Here is a 27942-nt window from a genome sequence, read left to right on the forward strand (position 1 = left end):
TAAATACTGGTAAACTATTTGATAATAATTTATACAGTAATTAGGACCAGAGATACCGGAAATATCCCTAGATAGGTTAGTAAATCTATATATTATACCGACATACAGGTTTCTTAAAATGGTGAACAATACATCGATTCCTTTATGATCCCACACCTCATTAACAGCATTTCTCCTGGCTACACAGAAGCCTACGAGGCAGACATGAAAGGTGAACTGCTCCCACCAAAGAATAATCTGAACGCTGTTTTTTGACCGCTACATGAAGTAACTTGTGGCCTGTCCTGCGCAGCCCAATCTGCTGAGGTTACCAGGCCTAAATCCACCGATCCCAGGGTACCTTCACACCCCCCTCCCTTCCCCACCTTACGGGCCAGATGGCATCAAATCCTGGGCCCTGGGCTCTTTTCAAAGCTGCTACTTGTGCACAGGCCAAAATGATCTATCCCCACGGAATCGGGGAACTTCAGTTCTACCTACAAAGTCTAATGATGGATAACGATAAAACAGTGTTAGACTACAGAATCTCCTTTTTGAGGAATAACGTAAGTGATCTGAGGTAAAAGAACACTGCCTACAAATCAATCCTTAAAGTTTGTTATGATATCCACCCCCGAAATATTAAAGCTGACTTGCAAATTATTTCCTCTTCTAGGAAGAGTGAGACAGTATACAATATTTTCATGGAAACTTTTGGTCACATTATTCTACAGGGACAATCACATAAAGATGGTATAAATATAAATCTGAAGTAGCCAGTGACCTCTATAAATCTACAGACCAGGAACCACCGTATTTTGCCAGTTCTTCAGCAGGCTGTGAGATGTTATTTGTATAAGCAAGAAATATAAAATTGCAATATAAATAAACACAGATGATTTCTGGAAGCTAACCCAAACTCTTAATATAGAAAAAATATTCTACCATTTGAAAAAATGTTTGCTACCCATTAACATTCTTGCTTGCTTATTTTGATAACAATGGGTTACAAAAACTGTGGCTAGAAAGATGCTCAGCCATCAGCAAGGTATCCTCATCCTTAGCAGTCCTGCAAAGCATACGAATAGCATCTTTCCTGTTTGGTCTTAATCCTGGAAAGATTAAAGGGAGGGATAACAATTCAATATTTGCCTAATGATTCATAACTCAACACGTTGGTTTCAACTCTTCTGAATGGGTTTGCTTTCTTCACTGGTAGGCCGTTTGCCCATGTTGATTTTGTTTTTGTTTTTAAAGTGTGTCAAAATATACTCCTGGCTTAATGCAGAGTATCTTGGGAAAAATTTTGCACAGTGAATCACCACACCAAACAGACATTTGCTTATGTGGCATTGTTGCCATAGATCTGTATCTATCATGTATTTTCTAGTTTGCAGCGTTCAGCACATTAACATCCGTTCAAAGCTGACGTCAGCACCCAGATAGTTGTGATGTATGGCATCCTGACATAAACACACAAATCATGTTGCCCCATCTGGGCTTGAAAATTTAACAGAGCTCCAGATCTTCCTCCAGCCCCATACAAATCTACCTCCTGCTTCTGGCATAAACTTGGCAGCTCTGGAGGTGAGCCAGGACATGGTTAGGAGGGAAGCCAGGAATGGGGAGATTCAGGGAAAGAGTTTGTTGGCAGCTAGGAGAGGTATTGTTTTAAATTACATTAAAAAATAATAAAAAAACCAACAACAAAACAAACAACCCAACCCAGTCCTGGAAAGTTTTCAGTCTTGCTTGATGTACTGCAGTTTTTCTAAATTAGTTAGTCCAGCCAAAATGTAATTATTCTAACTACATGTTAGCAACCCTGTTGTGCAGGCTGGGCTGGGCATCCATTCTATATCTTACTCTGTGCTCACTGCTTTAGACAGACATTTTCTTCCAAGTGCAAACTTGCAATATTTGGGCTCAACTATAGTGTCCTTTCAAAACAACACCTCAAGAAAATCCACGTAGCTACTTGGATATGTAAATGGGAACTATACATATGTGTTTAACAGGCTTTTGGGAACGGCAATTATGGAAAAAGATTGCTTTGTCCCACTAATTTATTTGCAGAATCTACTTAGTTCTGAGTAATTATTTGTATGTGTTTGAAAATACTTATTTACAAATAAAGCAGTTCAAAATGTATCATCTTCTGCATCGGAGTATAAAGTGTGGTGTTTTACCAACACAAATATATGTATAGCCGGTATGCTTTTAACTACTGAAATTAATACTGTGTATTTCTACTGGATTGAGCCCTTAATATACCACAATTTTATCATTACTACTATTAATCAAATCAATCTTGGTTCATCTGGATTCCATATTAGGAAAAAAATCTGTCTTTTCTACTCTGCTCTAATTTCTAGTTCTCCTCTGATTTCCTGTCAAAATTTTTCTAACAGCCACAGATATGTCCTCCCATTTTTATTTTGTCAGTTTCTAAAGTAATTAAAAACCTCGCAAAATGTATGTAATAAAAATATTTAAATTCTCAGTCCTTGTGCTGCATTAAGAAAAGTCAAAGAATGGAAAATTTTCTTACAACGGCTCCAACTTTTCTGCATCGTACATATAAAAGATCTCAAAATTTAAGAGGAAAACTAGAGACTCATGTTAAAGATCTACAATGAGATCCAACAAGCACCTGTCTAAATACACTAAGCTCTCAAATCACATGGGCTTCATATGTTTGCATTTGTATTCTGATCAAACATTAACATAATTTTAATACTATTTATATACTAAATTGAAAATAAAGTATTTTAAGACCATGTCTCTTTTCAAAGATACATTAGGCCTATATTTTGGCAGAAGGCTGTATTTGACTTCTGTACCTTTACTATGTGGTAATCTAATCCCACCGCTGATTTTATTTTAAAACATTTATGCAGAAGTTAATACATGGAATCTTAGAATAGAGTCCATTATCTTAAAAAACTACTTACAAGCACCTGCTAGCACTGGGACAAAACCCAGTTGCATGTTGCATACATTCCGTATGACAGCACAGAATTTAAAGATGAATTCAGACACCCCTCCAAACTCTAGGTAAAACTGTAATTGTAGGCAACAATTTGTGTTGTTAGCAACAGGTGAGTCCGGTAATCCTAACACTTCATTTGAGAGAAGGTCTCAATAATAAAGAGCAAACAAGCAAGTTCATGCAGAGTTATACGAACCTTACGAATTTAAAGCAAATTTTGGTGTGTGAATGTTCAAAGAAATCCTCAAAAATTGGTTGTGCCTTTTTTTGTTTGTGACGTTCTGTCACAAAGCTGAAGTAAGCTTAGTACTATAACGTAGGCAGCCACATTGCACTATAATGAAACACTGGCTGGATATTCAATAGATTAAATAATTCTTGATATTTTCTGAGAGATTATCACACAATGATGTGCCAATGACTTCACAATATACAAATATTTACCACTTGTCATTACTACTTAATCTCCAAAGGATTTTAAATTGAAAAGATAAATCACTAATATTAAGAATCATGGCTTAAATGTTTATCACCAATTGTTAATAATTACTGCTAAGAAAATAACAGAATTACCCATACATTTTAATTTGGTAAAAGAAATTAGGTATTAGGCCCTTGTACTAGTTTTATAGAGAGATGCAGCTTGTGCACTTTTTCATTATTCACAAATCCAGAAAATAAAAGATTAAAAACCGCTCTGCCATAAAGTGTTACATGAGTAATTAACGAAGACTGTAAAGTATAAAATTCTACACTTATTCTGAATCCAAGTTGATCAGCACTGTTCTTGGTGCTTGTACACACCAGATCTACTGGCTCAACTTTGAATTTTGGCTCTAAAATGGACGTACACTCAGACCACTGGAATATAAGATGAGCAACAGTAGATAAAGGAATTTTACTATGTAGAAATCTGTATCATTGTCACAAGAAAACTGAATACAAGTGTGATGTCTGCTGGAAGACAGATAAACCTAGAAATATACTTCAAGGATTTGCTATGAACTACAATGCCTTCAGTGATGAGAAATCCACATTTAAGGATTCTGACTGATTGGGCATCTTCTTTTACCTTTGAAGAACCTTACTGACTATAATAGAGATTAAGTATAAATATCCATTCCTATGGCTGGAATCACAGAAGCACTGATTTTGGTTATTTGTTTATATGTACACTGTATTACATTAGCTAATTTCAAGCAATGAATACTATCTTTGAATAATTTCATACAAGATACAGAAGCAAAGAAGGGACATGTAGCAATGACATGAGCAGGTAATTATATACAACATACTCGTAAAAATGGGAGGGGAGTAACAAAGCATCTGTTGGCCAATATGTTACACGATGTATTAATTCCAGGTTTTGGTTGTTCTCTTAAAGTTGCTATTAATAATGTTTGTCCTGATAGTCTATATAAACTCAAGAGTCTTTCAACTGTGAAATTAGTTAGAACTAGTATTTTTGTTTCTTAAAAACTCAAAATATTTGACCCATGGTTTCCTTATCTTACACCTAAAATATGTCGCTGCTATGGGATCTCCGCCATGTTATTATCGAATACATCAGATTAAGGTGGATGACACAGTGTTACACAGAATTAAAAATTTATGGATAAATTTTCAGGAAAAATAATCGGCCAGGAAATAGAAACTAAATATGACACACTAAAAAAAAAAAGTCTTTGGATCTTCGCTGAAGATGGATGGCCTGGACTTGTCTATTACTTGAGCTGTAAAAGAATCTAATGCCAGCAAACCTTGGAACCCTACAAAATAAAAAGTATGTCTGTTTTGTCATTGGAGGGAAGACCTACGGGTCAACAGAGTGATGACTCAATACAGATAAAACAAGCAAGTCAGTAACAGTTGCTGCTGAGGCCTACAAAAAAGAGAGTGAGAACAAAGACTGCGCAGTTTAAATCAAACTTTCCATCTGTTGATCTCCAAGCGCTTCACAAAAGACAGGCAAGTGCTGCATTCCTCATTTACAAGTCACGTAACAAGCACAAAGATGTCATGTGAGTTGTCCAAAGGCACAAGCCAGCCAACGGGGAGCTGGGAACCCAACTCAGCCTCTCCTTGAAGCCCCGTCTGCCCCGCTCTACTCTAGGCTTGGTTTAGGAGGCTGCATCAATGGCTTTGGGGTACCAGGAAAAAACAGGGTGTTTCAAAAAGATGGACTCAATTTGAAATCGCTGTATCTCTGAAATTGGGTCCATCTTTTTGAAACAGCCTGTATTTGGTGGTATTAGGCAGATGATGTGGGAGTCGAAGCCCAGAAAGCTGGGTGCTGAAAATCCCATTATTATCTGGCTGAAAGAGGTGACAGATGTACAGGGTATTAAAGGGTGACACTTTCCGAGCTGAATCCCTGCTCTGTGCTTTTCTCCTCTGACTATTTCCTTAGCATTCAGGAGCTGAAAGCACAGGCTGCATGTGACTGTGAACAGTTTTGGGGTGCAGGGATCTTGCGTGAGGCCTGCTGCAGTGGGCTGATGAAATAAGCCTGACTGAGCCCTTCTCCAGTGAAGGCTGAGGAGCTGGGAAGGAATTAGTACAAGATCTGGGCTGAGATGAGCCCAGCATCTCCCTGAACACCGGTCCTTATTAATGAGATTGTCTCATTGTTTTAAAAGCATATATATGGAAAACTGTATGTTATTGTTTGTCTTTGATTACTGCAAAAATGAAATGATCATTTGAACAGATTTGTTTACAAAATTAAACACACAAAATATTCAGTGTTACAAGTTGGTCATAGTGTAGTACAAAATACAGATGCAAAAGCAGACTGAAAGAATGAGAGTCATATTACAAAAGAGCCACAACAAAACTGCTGAAATTGATATATTTGAGTTCTTTTTGTTGCCATTTTGCCTGAAAAAAAATGTCATTGTGGTTTGCTTACCAATTCAGAAAGGCTAACTGTTGCTGCAACTTCAATTCTTTAAACAGTGAATCCCATTTTATTCACAGGTGACCAAAAAGATCCTTCTCTGTTATTTCAATGAATAGTACACAAATATCAAAAGGAACATCTAACCGATGTTGGTAATCAAGTGGAGAGATTCTGAAAGATAAAAATCATTTAAAAAACTAATCCCTTATTCAGTATCAAATTATAGGCTGTCACCAGGAGCAGGCTGGCAAAGCGAGGTCCAGATGGGAAACTGGCTGGGCAAGAAGAAGAGGTTGGGTGGAAATGATGGGTGGGCTGGAAGCAATAAGAACCTAAGGAAAGACATGACTGCTCCCTCTGCTGGCAAGGCCCTCCCCTGCTTTAATTTTTAACTAATGAGTAGGCATTTCTTTAATTATTTAGGCTCTAGCCAATAAATAATGCAGAATGTTCCTTCCTCAGTCTGTTGCTGTGTGTTTGCACATTTTTGAACTTATGGTGCCCTATTTCACTGGAACAATTTGCCAAGGAATTAAGGCTCAGATGGATATCTAATGGCAGAGTTACTGGCTTTATATTTTAATTGTTCATAAGATGAATGGCAAAATTAAGCTATTTAACCTTGAAAATATTATATTCTATAATGTATACACATTTCCTATTTAATTTACATATTTCACAATATTACGATAAATTGCTCATCATATCACACTATAACGAGAACCCTTTTATGCAGCAGTAAGATCCTATAAAATGAAACATTCTGCAACACAAACATACTAAATTACACATCATACCAAAAAAGTGCCATTCTTCACTGAGTAAAATTCATGACCAGAGAATTCATCTATAATGTCTGTACTAAAACTTAATTAAAAGATGAAGATAAGTCATTCCTTACTTGATTTGTGATAGAAATTAATAGCTGCAGTAAGAACATTTAGAAAAAAAAAATAAATCTGTTCTAGGAATTTGGCCTACAACCAGCGGCTCCCAGAACAGGAGGGATCAGCTTTTTTTGCCCACTGTTCTCATCTGAATCCTGGCTGAAAAGCTACTCCAGCTCCCAGCTTTCCAGAAGGCTCCATCCCAGGAATCCTCGCCTGCCATTTGGTTTGCTGATTTTAATCTCCCAGGACTTTCTTACAGTGGCTCCACTATGCTGAACTGGCACTTGCTCCTAGAAGTGAGTTATTATTAAACTTGTAGGTCAATTGTGGCACTAACAACTCTTTGGAAGCTTTCAGCCACGGTGTACAATTTGCTGGTCTAATTAAATATTAATTCTAAGTGTTACATTCTGTGGCTAAGAGCTTTTATTTTCCATCATCAGTCTGGAAGAGAAAGAGGTTACAAGGCTAATTTAATCTTTTTTTTTTTTTTTCCTTTAGCATTAAAGCTTAACTACACAGTCACAAAAACATCATTAAAGATGCAGTATTCCTTTTTATTATGATTATATTGTAATTAATAGAGCAGGTCTAAACAAAAAGATGTAAAACTAGATTCTGAATTTTCAAGGTTTTTAAACAACACCAAAAGTTCATATAAAAATGCTTCTAAGCAAACACTGCACAGAAATTCAATATTCAGTTATCTGAAAATCATTTAAGATGGGAAATAGATATGCAATAATTTAAATATAAAAAAGTTTTACACAAAATTATTGTTCTTTGTTGTTAAATACAACAGATAAAGCCCATATTTAATGCTACATTCACAGGGCATTTTTTTCTCAAGAACTTGTAGTTCTCATGTGAAAAAACTGGTATTGCTTCAGAAAAACAATACTACCTCCCATTTTCTAACAGAATTACTTCTTAAAGCAGGTAACTACTTTGTCCTGCGATACTTAAAGTCACTCTTCTAATCTTTACTTATCACTGTCCAAATGGGCTCAAAACATGAGCCTCTTCCCTTCTGCTTCCATAACAGTTGTGTCCATGTCTGGACAGTGGGCATTATATTAACTACTTAGTCCAGTAGCCAAAAGATTCCATATGCTTGAACAGATGACTATCTCCATACTGTGATGGGATATTTAACTGTTTAGGTCTAATATCGCAGTTGGAAGATTCAGTTCTAATTTTTTTACGTTTTCATAGGTATATTTTCAGACTACATAGATAAAATGTAAAATAAAATTGCAACGTTGCATATACTCATTAACTTTTAAAGTTTAATATATGCATTTTGGAAAAGTGATTTTTTTTTTTTTTTGATTAAAAGACTGTTGATGAGATGGCGATAAGGACATGTATATAGTGTCCTTCTAAAAAGTAAAAATCTACTACAATGGGAAGGCTGTTTTAGGCATGAAATTTTAATATACAATGTGACTGTTCATTATAATATAGCTAAGTCAATTAAAAGACTATTAATATGTGGGCACAAAAACATGCCTCAGATTTCTATCGTATTTGTTTTTTAAATGTGTAGTTCCTACTAAATCAGAAGTGATAGAGCTAGAATACAGCCTGCTGGCAACCATAAACTTATCCTATGAAACAACAAAATACTTACATTTCTTCTGCACCTCAATTAGCAAATACTATCAACAAGAATAGAAATTAATACCAAAATTACTTACTGTCACACAATTTAATATTAGGTTGTATATACTTCCCTGAGGTTCCTACTTGGTCATAATTTTAAAGATGCTTTTATGAGTGTCTAGAATATCCAAACCAGAATATTCTTATCTGAAAACTATGTGGATTATCCAAGAACACCTGTCATAAACCCATGAGTCTCTATATTTCCTTGCATGGTTGTTAAACTGCATTTCTCAAATACAACTAAAAACAACATACAATTATAAAAAGCACATCAAAACCCCCAATATGGAAAAATATAAAGACCATTTCACCTTGATAATTTCTATTTTGCAGAGAATTTCGAAAGCTTGCTTAACTCTGATACGAAAACTATTACACATGACATTCGATCTCAATACAAATTGGTGTGCAGCGGCTACATCACCAAATATATCTGAAGGTTATTCAGCATTTTACACTTGTGGACTCTCAGAGTTCTAAGGCAGGCAAACACTCTTAGCTCTTGCCATAGCAATAAAGATTTCAAACTATGAGAAATTCACAAGCTATAGGAGTTCCCATCTTATAATCCTATATTAGCAATGGGTTCTAAAGCAATCTAGTGCTTGACGTTGAGTTTGGCTCCTAAATTACTCAATGTGAACACAAAAGGCTACGGATGTGAAAAGGTTTGTTTCTGATTTTTTCTACACTGAAACACACAGTAACTTACGCACTCCAGTGAATTCAAAGCATCAAAACATTAATATTTTAGGAAATTAATTTTTTAACATACTGGATGAAATAATGAAAATACCCTGCCAAGCAGAACCTCAGACTCTGAGGACAGGTTCTGCAACAAGACTTATTCAAACTGACTTTTCATTAGTCAACTAATTTCCCTTGGTACGTCCTGACTAATATGGTTGTTAGTCCTTACCAGTAATACAGCTTCAAGTTCAAAATAAAGGATGGCTTTAATAAAACTGTTACACCTCCTCCCACTGAAAATAATAATCTACTTAAAAAAATATTACTTAAGTGATAAAAAAATTGAGAAGAACAGGAACAGAATTACAAACAGATTACAAACATTAGTTAGTATTCTGGGGGAAAGATGGTTTTTGATTTGCCAATGATTTCTAGTAATTAAAGGATTAAATAAAATACAAAAATATTTTAAATTCTAATTTAGGGCTTTTGCAACTATAAAACAGTGATTTTAAAGTCCTTTAAGTCATACTCTGTAGCACAGAAAGTTTTTTTTTTATTAATTAGGTTCTAAACCACACAGAATACCAACATACAGAAGAGTCCTTCCTTGTTTTTATAATATTCCTTAAATTCGGAAAGTGTAACAACAAATGAAATCCCTCTTCAGTCTGCCCTACTTGATCAATGCTGGATTTTAAAAATGGAAGTAATTTTCCCTTTTCAAATATACCATCTGATTTCACAGGCACAATACATTTTCAAGAAGCAGTAGAAAGACTTGAAAAATAACCTTCCATCAAGTATTTTAATCATACTTGTAAGTATCTCAATATTTATTACCTGACAGACAGTGTAAGATAAGAGTATGTTCAATCAGTAGAAAATATCAATCAAGTAAAACTTGTCACACATCATCTGAATAAAATTCATAATTGGATAAGTTTTTAGTGTCATTTTCTTGAAATCTTCCAGGATAATGTATTCCTATTTTTGTGGTTGAGAAAAGAGAATTTTCTTTTTTTCTTCATTCACTGTTTGCACTAGAAGTTTCATCAATAAAACACAAAGAATCTACATTCTTTAGTGGACTATAATTTTTAAAAATTATTCTGAAAAAAACCTCTGTACACAACCAGATTTTTTCTAAATTTGTGTCTTTTACCAAAATATAGTTTGACAGAAGACTGTGAAGACATTCAGTGTCCCATCAAACCGGGTGACTGTGCATCATATTTGGATAAATGCAATTCAAAGTTATTAAATGCAAGACAACGAATAGCCAGAATAATGAAAGAGCCACGTTGGTGGATGTGTACCACAGACGCAAAAGCATCAAGAACAAAATCTCTGTTTAATGCTCAGTAGTGACCAAAGAGACCAAGCAGACATTAGAACGTAGGAAAAATGAACAAACAATAATAGCATTATGGTATTACGTTACTGTAACTAAGTAAAATATGACTAAAAGAAATGTAACTGTTAAAAAACAGGTAAAGGAGGCAGCATGAGAAAAAACCCAAAACAATGAGAATACAGAAAAGGCAATATAGGGAGCCTCATCTTATTGTCTCATCAGCCAAGGACAAAGATATAATTTATGAAAAGTAAAGGAAAAATTAAACTTTCTGAAAAAGAAAGAAACCAGTTAAATTCAATTTGTGGATCTCCCTGTGACAGGACAACACGTGAAGTATTTGGCAAAATATGTAAAAGAAATCAGTCTCAAACTAGAGAGATATGTATATGTATTCCATATATATATGCATTATTCATGTACTACATATAAAAATAGAACTAGTCTGAGTTGGAAAGACATTGTCCCTGTCAAAAATCAGTACTACCAATTTTAAGTTTTATTTCTTCTTCACTGGAGTAACTAGTACTGGGGACTGACAGAGACAAGATGCGGTATGACTCACTACTAAAAACCTAGTTTTTCAAGACAAAGCAGGTAAAAATGACACTATTTTTTGGTATGTGTTATGCAGACAAAACCTTGATTAAAATGTGATTTTTGAACTTATATTTACCTTCATGGAAATTATTCACATGAAAAATTTACTTGCAGACCACCTAATTAATGCAGTTGGGAAGCAAAAGATAACATAGAAAAAAGAGGCAAAAGAAAACATAGAAACACTAGTTCAGGGAATAAATGTGGAATTCACTACCTCTTCAGAAAAAATAGCGTGCATTTGCTATGACTCTGGTGTACTGACTTTAACAGTGAAAGCATATGCTAGAACTTACTCTGATGAAATTAAATACACAGAAATGCGCTTGGAAAAAAAAATCCCCCTCTCTTATTCTCTTGGAAAGAAAAGATATTTTCTTTCCTTTTTTTTTTTAATCCAGGGAGAACCCTCAGCAAGAGAACGGCGAGTAGCCGGGTTGTGAGAATGTGAGCAGCTGCTGTTATTGTACTGCAAGGTCCGTCTGCGGCTGGAGCCGGCGAGAGCACATGTTGGGCTGTCCTCTCATCTCATCTCATCTCGCCATCCTCCCCAATTAACCGGGAGTGCACATGCTCTCCGGGCTCTTTAACAGGCTCCTCGGCGAGTGGAACAACTACACAGCAGGGCTCTGGGAACTGAGTAATGTGGGCTGGACGGAACCCTCAGCGGCTTTGCTCCTCCTAATGACGGTTTTCTTCAGAGTTTAGTGCTTCAAGAAGGATACGCGAAGTTGAACAATTAAAAAAAAATATCTATATATATTAATGCTCTCATCTGTCTAAGGCTGCTAAGCAAAGATTCTGGATTTTTTTTTAATTTTTTCTTTTTAATAAATTCAGACCACCCTAGCACTTACTGTAAAACAATTTCGTTAAAATTAAAAAAAACCCCCAAACCAGTTATTTAAAAAATGAGATATAATTTCAATCCTAACTCGACAGGAATAGACTTCTATGGAATTTATAAACAGAAAACCAAAATCAACTTCCTATGTAAGTGTGCAACAAACAAAAATGTTTCTCTTTCAGTTCGTTTCTTAGAGACGCTTCTGGACTACTTCTCTAAAATATGATCATACCTTTTATTGACACGATATAAAAAAAGAATACAATGAAACCTATTGCATGTCCCGACTATGGGCAGGTAAGTCCAATGTGTAAAAGGAAGTATGTTAGTTTTACATTCATGAATTCTATTAATTGCATTAAATTTTACTATCAACCTTTCTGAAGGCAAACTGCCATCTGATATTTAAAATTAGCTAAGTGAGGAGATGGAGGTTTGCACTGCAAGAGGAATATTCATACTATTGATTGCAAAGGTAAAACTAGAAAATCAAGTTTCCGTATTTTTGAAGCAGTTAAGTGCATCAGGTATCTAGACAAATAACATCTGCGGGTATTCAAACACTTTTACAAAATGCAACACATGAAAGTGATGTACTTACCTAACACAGGATTTAATCTAACGATAAACTCATCTACTGTAAAAACATTTTGCATAATATGAGGTTTTATCCGATACTTTTTTACTATAATCAAATCAAATTAATGCCTACAATTATAGGTTCTCTGTTCATTGTGAATAATAGTTTGCTTTTGTAAGTTACATTACCACTTGCATAAAAAAAGACTATCTACATTTTTCCTTTTGCTAAAAAAGTTTATTTCCAGAAGATCCATTAAAGTCTCCAGATACTCTCAGGAAAGGTGCTGTTAGGAGCTTCTGATTTTGCAGTTGGGAAAATTACTCTGATACCATAAATGTCTTGCTCCTGGTCCCAATACAAGGGGATAGTAGAATTAAAAAGTAAACTTGTATCTTTCAATTACTGGCTTTAAAAACAAGATCACACATCATCATAGTGGGCATGATGGATGCAGACAGAAATGTCTCATATTGAAAACCTAAAGAGTATTCAGAAGGCTGTAGAAAATTGCATAGGGATGCTGTAAAAAGAATTTAAAAGAGAATACTAGCAGGATTCTCTTTGCCTTTTTACAGTTTCTGAAATGTTGATGGTTTTTCAAAAAATACTAAAGTGTAGAAACACTACAGTGAAGTTATGTTTTAACTTCACCCTTTGAACAAAACAAGTTTTGAAAATATCCAAAAGTGCATCTATTTTCTTACTATAAACTTTGCATTTTTTGCTAACTGATATGTCAGCTATGAAATATCGCAAAGACATCATTCCTACCTGGATAAGGTGAGCGGGCACCGTGATGATGCAGGCGGACAGAGATTTTCTGAGGAGGCCACGGAGAACATACAGAAATTTCGTGAGGCTGTGAACATCTTCAGGAGTATCGCTGCTACAAACGTCATCACCCCACAACATGGAACCCAGACTCTGAATTCCTATCCGCAAAATATTCTTTTGTTTTTTCTGTTGAAAAAAACAACCCCCAAAAAGCCTCTTGTTATTTTTAAACATTAAGAGGAAATGTTTAAAAAGTAGAATTTATAGAATTCATAACCATAATAATCACATAGATCAAGTAATCATAGCTTAATCTCAGAGGATCTTGCTAAAAATTACAAATGGAATAGCACTTTTTTCACTAACTGGATATCATGCTATGTCAGATAAGCAAGTACAAGTTTAAGAGAGCACAGAAACACCAAAAGCCAACTTGCATTTTGTAATCAGTTACATGTTTTCCAACAGACAAAACAAGAATATTATGATTTTTTCATGTCCTTTCTCCCTCCATCACTGCCTTAAATACGTGCAAAAGAATATTTTCTCCCAACTCTACGAAGGTTGCTGGAAGGGCCTGAGTGTGAGCAAACCCAACTTTTCCCTCCATTTTCAACTTGCTACCATGTATTTTCATAACATGACTATTCTGCCTGTTTGCTTCGGTTTCACTTTTTCTGCTACTTCTAAATGGCCAAGGTCTGTGCCCACCTCATCAACACATCGGCCCTTTCGCTATTTCAGAAATCTAAGTATCGTCCTGGCAACTCCTTTGAACTAATGAAGGAGGGTTTAATCACAGCTAAGGAGAAAGAGGGTCTGATGGAGACATCAGCAGATTGTCTCTTAAGGACGACACCTCCCTGAAAGCCCCTGACACGAGTGTCCCTGGATCTGCTTTAGTTAGCTACTGGCTACTAGAATTTAAGCTGTTTTGACATGTACAATCCTAAACTGCCTCATGTGTTACCCACCTATATGGACTGCCTGCTGCCCTGCAGGGTGCTGGCAGAAGAGCATCCAACAGAGGCAGCGGTTAAAATGAGGGGCACATTATGAAGGCAGGCTGTAATTTGTTTACGCAAACTAAAATGTCACCTCTCATGATGACAAATCTCATTTCTGCTTATTTGACCTGACCTTTCCTGGTGATGTTTGAGAAGGATTTTAGGTATATTTGCTACCATCAGCTGAGAGAGAGACAACGAGCACCCTTGTTGAAAGAGATCCTGTACGAGGTGATCAAAGATGCGTTTCTAGAGTTCAGAGTTCCTATTTAAAGGCCAGCTTTTAATTTTCTTTAAAGTAAATATATCTATCGAATACCAGTTTAGATAAATCAAAGCTTCCAGGTACTTCTCATTACGATGAAGTGCTTTGATAAACCGCAGATATTCATTTCTACTATGCCAAATTGTGGCTATGGTACCAAGCACAAAACACTGCACAGCTGCTCTGGAAATCCAGAGGAAAGGTTTTGACAAGACAAGAGGCTACTTTTACAAATACTGCCTGCTCCATATTGGGCAGACAGAGCCTCAGTTGTGAAACAGAGTCGGTACCACACGGCTCTGCATTGACCCAACGCTCGCGGCTGACACAGCGAGCCGAGCTGCCCATTCATTTATTAAAACAAGCTTTGTGAAAACGATCTGTGTTCCAACTCTGGCGGATTCTTCAGTCTCGGGCTTTGCAGGCTTTTAGGCTTTACTTATGTGAAGTTAACTTTTGACACTACTTTATGAAGATCTGGACAACAGTACAGGATAATATGTCACAATCTGATTTCTCTGTCTCATATCTTTTAAGCTCAGATGTTCAGAGTCTTAAAAACAGAAACTAGTCTAATATTCTCTAGTGACTTCTAATCAGAGCAGATTAACGCATTTCTTGTGTGTTTAAGCAATAGCACAAAAGCAGGCATTTAATAGAACTATTTTACACAGATATAACAGGTATTGATCATGCAGAGAAAGTGTTCTGGTATTTCAAAATTTCAGAGCAAAAACCCCATAAAACTTACAGAAACTTCTGTAATGAGAAAAATATCTTTTTCTATGAAGAACATCAGTAAAAACAACACATCAACAGAGAAAAATCCCTATCAGAATAGCAGTTGTCTTATTGGATACAGGATGACAGATGCTCGTTTCACAGTATTAAATCATAAGAGCTGTAAAAGATAAAGCTACTCACACGTCAGATAATACCAGATGTATTTGTTTTGGCCACTCACAGAATTTCTACCTGTGTAATTTTGTCAGGCCCACAAGGCCATGACAAATGGCTTATCCCGTAACCGAAATATTAGAAAAGCTAAGTCTAATACTCTCCCCCAACCTTATTACTCTAAAAGTCACCCAACTTGAGCTCCTAAGTACACCAAAAAAATGTTAAGGACATAAAGTTGCCCATGGAAGTTCTATTGTCAAACATGAAAAAACCCTCACAATTCTGAAACAAACGTGTTACTCTCTCTGACCTTAAACCATGCTCAGTTTATAAAGGATTAATACTTAATGGTCAGCATCGAAGAGTTACCAGGAGCTTTTAAAAAGGATGTAAAACTAATGTTGATATTTCTAGGTTACAGGTCATTCAGACCCTGAATTTCCAAGTAGTTCTTGCAAAGATGTTCAAGTAAGTGTGAACAAATGGGTTATTGCTTTGGGTAACTTCAACCAAACTTTTCCGTAGCCTAATACCTCAAATGGGAATTATTGTACTAAGGCCCACAAAGTCAGGCGGGACAGTCAAAAAATATTAATCTATGACAGCCAAGAGCAGATGGTCCCATAAAACATTAATGTTAACTAATCACACTAGGCCCTAGAGATGCTGGACCATTTCATCAGAGGTCTACTAAACCCCTAATGGTTGTTTTCACTAATTTTCCTAACTGTGTCAAACCTCTGTCAGCTGGGGTGAGATACATTCTGTTCACTTTTCTCCAAAACCCTTATCAAATACTGGTATTAGATAAAGAGAAGCCAACAAAAAGCAGTAGTAAGTCTAAGTATCATTGCCATATTGATGGGAAAGTAGCCAAAATATCTTAAAGCTTTACCAGTTAGGTTAAATTTTTCCTTCGAATCCAGATCCAACAAGCAGCACATATCCAGACCTCCAGAGTCTAGAGACTTTGGAAGGATTATTCTTCACAGTAGAAAAACTGAAGCATTAATGGCATCAACTTCTGTCATTCACAGACAGTGATTAATGGGTCTACTTAAAGTCAGTAAAGAAATCTCTCTAAAGTTCTGTACCTCTCTGCTACATTGTGGACCTTGCAGTTTTCTCCAAACCTGATGAAGGCTACTGCCAAGAGGACCCACCTAAAGGGAAGAGCATACATGCACAAACTTCTCTGAAGCTTGTATTATTATTATTATTAAATACAGGAAAGGACACAGGTCCAGAAAATAACAGGCTGGTCCTTACTCTACAGTCTTCATATCTGGCTACTTGAAAAGTACTTCGGAAGTCTCAGTAAATAGAAGGGGATACAGAGTAGCAGAGAGGTGAATTTCTCACAGATCTGGAAAATAAAAAGATCTAAGGATTCTGGGCCATAACTACTTTCAACTCTGGACATATTTTTAAGGGGTGCGTATTATATACAGCTTCTAAATGTACAAAATTTGAGTGTATAAAGAAAGATGATGCATGAGGAAAAGAGATCTTAAAAGAAAGATCCTGCTCCATGAAATCATATGCATCATGTCCCTTGAAACAGAAACAACTATGCAAGGGCTAATGGCTTTCTAGATGGATAAACTGGCTTGAAAAAGGGCTCATTTTCAAACTTTTAAAGCTCCACGTCAGAACCTTATACACTCCATTTAGCAAAAATACTTTTAAATTCGTCTGAGTTAAAGTTCTGGTTTTGCTGTATTGACACTAGGAAGACATCTTGAAACAATGAGGAACAATTACAGAAAATCTCTCTCCATGATGTTAAATTTTTCCTTGCTTACAAGCAAAAGATCAAAAAATATTGACCTGACCCACCTTTGTTTTCCTTCACATGTGGAGAAAAAAAATGAAGAATATACAAAGGTGCTATTTTCCCATCAGACTTAACGTGTAAGAAAAATAAGAACCACCAGGCTATTCCCTTCAGGAGGAGGTTGTTTGCTAGCTGGGGGCTGGCAGGGTGTTCGTGTCACCCGGTGGGCCCTGGGGCTTCCACAGGACCTGTCACTGCACTTGAGGAGCATCCATCCCATCCCCGCGCACGGGAGGATGACGTGCCTGTTGCCATGGCTACCGCAGCGAGGGGAGAGGTGCCTGTCAGGGACCAATTTACTTCTCCAGACTGGCGCGGCTACCAAAGAGAAGGCAAGCTTGCCCATAAATCTCAGCAGAGCCTGAACACTGCAGGTAACGCTTCTAAAACATATCGTTAGACATGAAAACATCCCTTCCAACATTATCTTCCCTGCAAAAGGAGATTTTTAAGATACTCAGCTAGTAATAGTAGAGTCTCGTATTATATTATTTGAGGTTCTCCAGCATCTATACTAATTAACTTCTACTGTAGTAACACTTACATAGTACAACAATAAAGATAATTACCTATCAATTAAGCATCAATATATATAATGCATTATTTTCGTCAACTGCAAAAGACTCACATATTACTGAATATCAGAAAGAGTAATAGGGCACTGCTTAAATTAGAAAAGGGCTTTCAGCCTATGTTGTTACGCTTAAAATGTTTTTGATTACCCACAGTATGATACATGAAGAGTACAGAGATCTTCACAAGTCTGGTAAGCTGTTTTGATTTGTAAAATTGAAATAGTGTTTGTATTTCTTTACTTGTGTTTCAATGCTGGCTCCATAAAGATGTATGCCACTTAATTCATTAAAAAATTCACTCCACTCCAGCTGAAACAACATTGCAAAAAATCTGAAAGTTTAAGATGAAACGTTCAGTCTCAAGAGTCTTGAACGCATTATTGCTAAAGCAATAGTTTGAAAAAAATACTGTAGGGGAAAATGTGTTTTACTTAACTACACTATATTTGGCAATCCATCTATAAGCTAATTGCACAGAATACGCATTTTACCAGTGTTGGCTTATAGTTCTCTCCCGCAGGATCTGCATATCTGTAACAGGTAAAAACTCCAAATGCACATTAAAATATGAACCACACTCTATTTACTTTGCTTGTTTACTTTAGCTTGATCCTTGTTACTTTGTCCAAGACCTTCTTGTGCCACCCCAGAAAATTCAGAAAACAGCATTAGTTACAGGATTATAGAAAAGTAGGAGGGTCTTCATTACCTGGGGATCAGAGCCATCGAACCCTTCCTGGTAAATGATCCTCTGAATGGACTGAAGCAGCCTTGTGTAAGCACTGTTCATATTCCTGTTGGTAAGAAGAAATAGTTTAGTAACTCATTTTAATACTCTCCTGTATGTTTCTAACAGCTGTATTAAAAATAAATATAAGCAGATGCAGCTTTCAGTCCGAAAGTGTCATATACAAAAAACATTCATAGACGAAAAACCCAACCCTCTTTGAATAAAGTTGACATTAAATCTGCTGTGATTGCTTCATATTAACTACTTCAGTGCTCAGACATTTAACTCTAGAGATTAAAAAAAAATAATTATGTCAGGCTCACATCTAGAAGATTAATGATTTAATGTAGCAACTTAAAGGTGAAACCATCACAGCACAGAACTAAACTCCTATAACTGACAAGGAGCTACTGAATTGTTACTCCATATATACCTGGTTAATGCCCTGACAGAGTTGACTTCCTATTACTGAAACCCTTCATATATATAACTGCTAAAACAATCAAAGTGAACAAAAAAATGAAAGACCCAACATGTCCACAGTTAAAAAGTTCATGTAGTTCATTTATTTGACTTCTTTTTTCTTTTTCTGATACTGCACCAGAGCATAAAATACATTCTACTATGCTGTGGTTCCATTTTGTTTCCATATGCTACAGGTGTTATTTCTACTTTATTTGCATGACAGCAGAATTGTGAAGGTAGAATTTATGTATTACTTGGAAAATATATCATAAAACTAAACCAAAAACCAAAACAAACAAAACCACAGTGGCTAAAAATAGATTTAAGCAGACTCAAAACCGAATGAAAGTTCAGCAAATTCTCTTCTCAAATCTTAGAAACTCCAGTTCCTGCACATCCAACGCACTTCATCAGACACCCATCCCAGCCACACTCTCCAGCCCATAGGATAACAGATAGAAAGGCCAGAAAGTTGTAACTTTTACTTTACAAAAGCAAGCCAGTTGCTCACTTTCAAAAGAGACCTACTGGTTTCTTAAATCCTACCGAGCACACTGCCTCGTGTGTCTGGACTTGATGTAGGTTCCTCATTGTGCCTGAGAGTTTAAGCCCTTCTGTCATTAGTAGCGTCAGCATTTCCTTCTAGTCTCACTAATCGCCACCAAGGGTTATGGATTCAAACCCTCTTGTGTACTTCTCGGGAAATGTGACAGGTTATTTTGAAAATTTTGCCTCTAAAAATATTCTTATTTGCTGCAATAACTCTATATGCTTGGTCTGATAACAGCCCAAGTTGGAGGGGACCTTGAAAAGTTACCTGGCCCAAACATTAATGAAACTATTCCCCTCACTTCAGTAAAATACATTTGGATAATAGTTTTGGCATTTACTAACAAACATCTAAATAAATCCAGTTAAACTTGCTTTCATCCCTTTGCACAGGAGAGAAGACAACTTTTCTGAGAAGCACTTCAGAATTACAAACATCTCTCTTTTACACCATTAACCCAGAACTCTATATTTCTTTCAAGAACAAAACACTTAAAGCATTAGCAGAATTAGAGAGTCCTAAAATGAAAACGAACAAAAGAGATCTTCAATTAATCCATCAGAAAAAGAAAATAATGTAATGCATACAGATTTTTTTTATTTAAATGTAAAAATTGGTGCTCTTCTACTTCCGGCTAAAATATTAATGGTTTACTTGAATTTGAAGCCCACTATGTAAATAAGGACATGAAAAACATTGTGAAAACACTATAAAACCAGGTTGCATTACCCTTCTGGCAGTGCTCGAAATAATATTTAAGGAAGGAAATAAGGTATTTTTTATTTTCTAATTTTTAGTCCTTTTTTGGCGTTGTTACTGAACACCATTTAATTCTGATAATGAGTTTAAACAATTCCTTCTTTACTCTTTTTTTTTTGTTTGTTTACCAATTTAGTAAAGGATAAAGCAGGAGCTGGCAAGAAGGTATCCCAGTTACAACGGAGCCTCTGCGTTCTCTGTTGATAGTTTCTAAGCAGTTAACAAAGGTTTGGTTATCAAGGGTATGACAAATAGCCTATGTATAAGGAGACCCCATTAGGCAAGACAGTTTAACCTGTTTTATCTAAATTTATTGGTGCATCTAGACTTGAGATACATTTTTTCTTTTTTTCCAAAGCATATACATTCTTAAGGTAAAACTATTAGCATTATTGAAAAAATACAGCTTAATTATTTTTATCAAACTTTCAGTAACTGCAACTGAACAGTGAAGACAGAAGTAAAGTAAGAGGGGCAGAAAGGAAGCCTTTTCTGCAAAACACAGAGATATCACACAGGATATTTCTGCTTTCCCGGTAAGTACCAGCTTCAGCAATGTAACGAAAAGGACACCAGAATATCCTAGCAACAACCAAAAAAACCAGTTGCTGTCAGTTGCACAACCCTCTTCACCTGGTCCCAGCATTAGGGCCAGGACATAACAACCCTTCCCTAACATAAAAAATGATGAGATAAGAAAGAGGAGGTTTATACCTCCTTTTGGCACCAAGCACCCAGTCCCATTTACTACTTCCTTTAGGAGAACAGACTTCCCAATCTGTTCTCAATTAATGTTTATCATGGGGCGATGAACCTTCACCCATCTTGAGCGATTATCCAAAAGGGGACCCTTTTTTAACCACCTAATTTAGCCATCAGATACCAGAACTACAGAAAGGAAAGCAAACACAGCACCTCTCAGCTCCCTCCATCAGAGAGCAGATACACACACGTGTACAAAGACACAGCAAAGAAAGACTGATCAAAACTTTGAGGTGAACAAATGATGTATAGAACCTCCAAATGCGACCTCTAATTGCAAAGGAAAAAGCCAGTCAATCACTTAGTTCTGTTTGATCAGTCAAAGAATCTCATTTCTTTGCAAGTCCATAAAGAAGCCAAAAGCTTGTGTGGATAGGAAGAGAGAGCCGTATGTATAGATATACATGATTTCTAAAAAGGGCCAAAAGTTTCTAGCCCAAATAAAGCCTCTACATCTCTACAATCATCTTGCAACAGACATTGGCAACAACTACAGAGACAGTTCACTCACTGAAGATCAATTTAAATAAAATAGGTTTCATAGTACAATGCTAGCGAATAAGCAGCACCAAGATGGTTTGGTCCTTTTGCCAAATACATGGTTTTTAGGCCACAAAACACTACGCAAAGGACCTCGCTTATTAAAAAATGTAGCACTATTTTTCTGAGGATTGTATTATAAAATATGTGTCCATTATATTCACTGTTTCTGTCACAACAGTATAAGCTGCCCAGGAAAATGTGGTACATACATTACTTATCTTGTGTATTTTCTGCTTTAACTGCGTAATCTGTTCTTTGTTGTTACATCCCTGAACGGTGAAAGAAAAAGAGAGCGAAGGATTGTTCTTGTTCCTCACCTTGTCCCAAAGAAAAGAAAGGTGGGGGAAGAGAACTGTTCCAAATTTCAAGGAGGAAAAATGAAACCTAAGGCCTCCAAAGCTAGTGACCCGCTAACTGAAAAAGGCAAAAGGTTGGTCAACAAGGTGAATTCAAGGTGTAGCTAAGAAATTAGAGATAAGGTACATTCTTTGAGGAACATTAACTACACACAAAAGTAGCAGGTCTCTATCAGGAAAACAGAAAAAACCCCCACCCGAAAAAACGACACTTAGGAAATGCCTTGCTCACATCAGCACATATGATAATTTAATCAAAAAAGTGCAATAAAAGTGCTGGGCTTCGAAAATCTCTCTTTACAATTACTAGCTTGTCACTGCAGAACATGTCGGTTGGGCTGGGTACACTTTCCCCAATGATTACAGAATTTAAGGTGCCTCTTCAATGGCTGGAGTTACAGGACCGTAACAATTTATTTCGGCCTGAACTGAAACCATTACACATATTTAGAATGGATCATGCTAGCTAAAATAATGTGGAAACATTTTGAGAAGAGGGAAAAGTGTTTCTTTCCCCTCCCACTAAGTCCTAATGTTTTGCGACTTCTGATGCTATAAAGAGGTTTCATTCATCAACAACAATACCATTTACTTATGGAAAATTATATACTAGGTAAAACTATCAGTTTCCACTTCTTTCTTAACCTCTATGTATTAGTGACAAAAGCAAAACATTCTTAGATTTTTTTTTTTAAACAACCCACATCACTGACATTAGGCTGTACTCCTACACAGTTTAACAAAATTTCATTCAGAATGTCTTTACTGATACGTATCTTGCAAAGTATACCCTTTAGAAAATAAAGAAATATTTCACAAACATCCCATAATACACAGCCTATTCATGTAAATTGTTTCAGTAATGAACTATCCGCTTTCTTAGAAATGCCTCCTTATTTTTGAAAGATTTGTATAACATCAGCTTTCAGTGTTAACATATTTTCTGTCAATCTACTTTTGATAATTTAAATTTAAAAAAAATATTTTTGGAGATTTTCTGAATTTCAAGTCATTTTTGTAACAATTTTTTTTTTTTTTTTAGTTCCTGCCAGGCTATCAAGACTTTTTTTTGAGGTACTGTCAGCCAGAATACAGAGGTTTTGCAATGCTATAAAGGTAATCAGCGTGATGTGACCAGGTGGTTTTTTGGCTATGCATTTAATACCATAGTCTGAGAACCTTATGTTTAAGAAATGATGTTCTCTAAGTGGAGACACGTCACCCAGCCATGTCTACTCTCCCAGTTCACTGTAACATGGAGTAAAAGAGGTCAGAACTCAGGCCTTCAGTGAGACCTTCAGGCAACCAAAGGTGAGGTCTCATCCAGATTGCTGGCTTCTACTGGAAGGGTTAACTGTGACTATAATAATACTTTTCTTTCAAATCATTGTCTAGTTAATCAAGAGCACAGAAATTTTTACTATTCTATAATATATTTAAGTTAGCTGTAGAAGCCAGAAGCATTGTATTGGTTTTCAAAACACTAATGCCCACATAATAATATCCTTTTCCCTCCACCTTTTATAAAGTTTCTTTCATGAAACGATCCTGACAGGATTGTGAGGTGGTTTTCATTCCTAGAGAAAGGAACGTTTCCTTCAGAATTCCATTACAGTATTTGTAAAAAATACAGCACAAGCCTATTGGGTTTCTATAAAAGCATAAACGTTTCGAGAGCAGTGAAATAATTGGTAACATTCATACTTAGTATTGGATTTAATACACTGTGACTAATGTGTATTAGAGAATCAGACGATGGGGATGAAAGGGATCTCAGGAGGTCAGGTAGTCTATCTGCTTGCCCCAAGGCAAGATGAACTACAGCTAAACCATCCCTGACAGATATTTACCTAGCTTGTCCTTAGAAATTTTCAGTGATGGAGATTCCACAATAATCCCAATCTGTGTCTGCAAGGCAACTTCCTCCCGTGCTAATCATTAGAAACATATCTCCTTATTTCCAGCCTGTATTTCTACTGCTAGTTTACTGTAGCCCATTACTGCCTGTCCTACCTTCAGGAGACAGTCACTACCTTCCAAATGTCGGTTTTTAACATGCTTCAAGTCTCCGCTTAGATCTGTCTAAAGAACTTCAGTGCTTCAGTCACGGGTTCTAGATGTACACCCATCTTCACAGCCTTCTCTAACTGATCCAGGGTTTTCTTGAAGGACACCATCCGCACTATGGCTGAGCAGAACAGAAGCCCTTTGCATGTCATCCACTTTAAATTCCAGTTTATCACCTCCATGTTTTTTTAATTTATGCTTTTCAGTACCATTAATCATACAACACTGCTAATATATTTTATCTTCAAGATACCGTATAACCCCAGATCTTCTTCTGGAGACCTGCTACACTATTTTATTTCTTCAATTAATTAGTCCTACTATAAGATATTTGACATGTCTTCACTGAAGTCCATATAGTTTATTCCACATCACTAACCTAAATCTTCTTGAATTCTCATTCTATCGTCTAATCTGCATGCAATTATTCCTTCTACTTTTTTTCCAAATTCAAGGTTATGACTGCAATAAAGATATCCCTTCCTCAGGATACTTATCAAGCCAAATTAGTACCAGATTATTACCAGATCCAACACTGGGATAAAGCCTGATATTTCACTCAGGTTCAACTGTGACTCAGTGACAGCTTATTTAGAAGATAAGGATTTAACAATCAACATGACAAAAAGAAAACTGTCAAACCAATCTATGTTCCTCCTTTGACATAATAACAGACTTTATCAATGCAGAATATGTCCTGTTGTATTTTTGAGCCTTTTGACTCTACCCCAGTTGAATACCCATAAGAAAACAAAGGAAATGCATACTGGGTGAAATTATCCTAGAAGCTTAAAAATAGATTATATTATTTTTTTCTGGTATTTTTTGGAGCACTGATGTTATCCCACAGACATCTTAACTTTCTCCTCTCCTTAAAGTCAGAAGTCACTTTGGCATTTTTGTCTTTGTGGAACTTTGACAATTCTTTATGTTTTACCAATGAACTTCATTAAGTCCCAGTTTGAAAATATTTATTTTCTAACCTGGTCTATCCTTTTGTAAATTGGGTAGACCAATTTGCTTATATTAACTTTTCTAGATGCACATCAATTTGGGGATCAGGATGAATGGGAAAAGCAGCTTTTCTGCACTACCATATTTTTCTTAAGAACTCCAGTTATACAACATGGATGAATAGAAATTGAAATAAGGTTATTTTTTAAATGTAAGTCAAAACCGACTGTATAAGAAGAGCTTAAATCTTCCATTTCTTTACAGAGAAATAAGCTTAATTTCAGAGGCTGTAATTCTGAAAAATTCTCTTCTCACCTTGTCTTGGCCTCAACCTAGTGCAACCTTTTTTAATACAGGGAATCCAGAACCAGTGGTGTTTGTGGTCAGGGAAGACAATAATCAAAGTTAGAAGCAAAATGATCTACTGTAAATGAAGAAAGAGACAAACACATCCCTTCACACTTCCCACGGATTTCTGTCTGAGAGCTCACTATTCCCAATGCGTTCTTTATTCCTCCCTGTCCCTTCTCACATTGATTGCGGTCTAGGAAAATGACGTTTAGAACGGTGATTGTCTGTAACTTTGGTATGTGCCATGACTCCCAACAATACAGTTCTTTGATTTCCTCAGGAGAGGTTTCTTGAAGGAGACCCATATTGAGGGTATGAGGAGAATTGCAGAAGAAAAGGAGATGAGCCTTCCAAAATCCATTTTATTTGGTCATGTTCATCACCTCATCACTCTGTGCTCTACAGAGAACTCTTTAGAGCAATCCTACACAGTAGCCAACAATTTTTCTGCAGTTCCAATGAATTTCATAAAAGCCATTTATATCAGAAGTTTGTGCATCAACAATAATAAAATATCAATGAACTAAATGAAGTGATTAAATGAACTAACCACCTTGTATGAGACAGAGAATGTTTTGAATGAAATACAAATTCAAACATTTATAAAGCATTGAGAAAAATGAAACTCAACCCTGTGGCCGTAGGTTGCCAAGCAAATTAACTAAATCTATTTTTTCAGTTAGGTTGAAACTAAAAATAAGAAGAGAATTCATATGGCAAGAATGATGAACTTTTCTGAGGATGGCATACAAGGGAAGTGTCAGAGTTAAGCAAGGCTTACAAAATGAAACGCATGAAAGTTAAAAGTCCATTTCTTATACTATACATATGAGTTGATTTGGTTTTAATGTAAATGTACAAATACTTCATAGCCCTATAGTTAGTGGAATTAAGCCCAGAGTCATAAGACATTCTAGTTAGCTAGAGAAAAGACAGAAAGAGAGTGACATTGCTCAATAATAATATAAACACTTGCAACCTATCTATCAGATGCCTCTGTGTCTACCTTCTACGGCCCTGCTACCAAAAAAAAAAATTATACATAATGATATTCAAAATTGGTTCAAATATTTAGTATAGAAAGCAGAAATCTCATGTTTTATTCTTTCTCTATCATCACAATGACCAGTGACATTGGACCACATAACATAGAAACAAATCACAAAGGGACTCAGCTTTTGCTTTTCTACGACTCTAAGAAAGGTGTTTTATACCGTACTTCTTTTATAAATCTCAGTTTTTATATTAGAATGTACTGTAATGGAAATCAATCACCATAAAGCATACCATACCACTGCTTTTAGGAGCTGGCCCTATACACTGGGATCTATAAAACCTAGATATTATATAAATTAAGTGACTGGGTTGAACAAAGAGATTGCTAGTCTGTTATCTGATGTTTGACTTGACTTGAAATGTCTCCAAGAAAGATACAATGGACGTGTGTGCTACAGGCTAATATGAGTCTTTGCTACTGTCACTCATTTTCTCTTGGTCTTCCTTAATTCATTACTGACAGACATAAACTATAAGTTATTCATTCAGAGAAGAGTTTATGATTTTCTCTGGAATTCAGGGTGTTGTGTAAGACATAATTAGCGATTGTAATTCTATTCAGAGTATTTTGTATTTTCCTCAGGTGAAGCTGTAGGATGTAAGAAGTAAGAGTCACATAATAAACTAATCTGAGATAGCATCTCAAGCTATGTAGGTCAAGGATGGCCTGTCTTCTTAGCCCTAAAAACTGCGCGGATACCTTCCTACGACTGATAGCCACCTGACATGCACGTCCCCGAAAGCCGATGGGGAATGGTGCCCAGGGAGCAGGTCACAGACAGACAGTCGTGGTTTTCCCCAGTCCCCACGCTTGGCTGTCAGCCGCGCTGGACCGAACACGCAGCTGCGTCCTCGGCTGTCCTAGCGACGTCTGCCTTAATTGTCCCTGCCACGGTGTGTCCTCCCCAGCTGAGGAGCCGGCGCACTGAGCTGTCCCTGTGCCACAGCAGCTTTGCCGCCAGCCGCGGTGTGTGGCACCGACACCAGAACCACGGCTGAACTGCTCGGGAGCCACGCAAGGCTGCGGGATCTTCCACAGCAACTGTGGATGCGAAAATACCCTTTACAACCAATACACAGACAAAAATTGAACACACAACAGGAGCACGTGGTATTACAGCTTACCATGTTTTCGTTTCAGGCTGTGAAGACAATTCTTCAGGAAGGTAAAATCTGTGCTGTTTTATGGACTGAAACAGTCCTGGAGACATTCTTTTAGAAACATCATAATAATGGCCAAACTTTGTAGATGTTGTCGGGCTGGCCTGTGGAAACAAGAAGTCTGATTACAATCACCTCCATTTAAACATCTGCTGTTCTTGCTATATACAAGAATGACAATAGGTATTCTGAATTAATACACTAATGGGATGCCAATAATTTTTTGTGTTGAGCAACAAACTATTTAGCTCCAACTATTACAGAAAGCTCGTGGTTTTCATAAACCTTGGTCTTGCTAATAACTACTATAACAGTAAAAGGA

The 27942-nt window shown here is 36.4% G+C and overlaps 1 protein-coding gene across 1 annotated transcript in view; it reads right to left on the reverse strand.

Moving 5' to 3' along the window:
- Nucleotides 1-27942, reverse strand: part of ELP4 (elongator acetyltransferase complex subunit 4) — a 142199-nt gene that overhangs the window by 80761 nt on the left and 33496 nt on the right. Inside the window, exons 5-7 of the mRNA XM_065636390.1 lie at nucleotides 27585-27724; nucleotides 18576-18660; nucleotides 13280-13468 (exon numbers count right to left, since the gene is read on the reverse strand). Of these exons, the coding sequence (XP_065492462.1) occupies nucleotides 13280-13468; nucleotides 18576-18660; nucleotides 27585-27724 (414 nt within the window). The remainder of the gene's footprint in view (nucleotides 1-13279; nucleotides 13469-18575; nucleotides 18661-27584; nucleotides 27725-27942) is intronic.

This window comes from Caloenas nicobarica, chromosome 5 (assembly GCF_036013445.1).
Source record: "Caloenas nicobarica isolate bCalNic1 chromosome 5, bCalNic1.hap1, whole genome shotgun sequence".
Taxonomy (NCBI): Eukaryota; Metazoa; Chordata; class Aves; order Columbiformes; family Columbidae; genus Caloenas; species Caloenas nicobarica.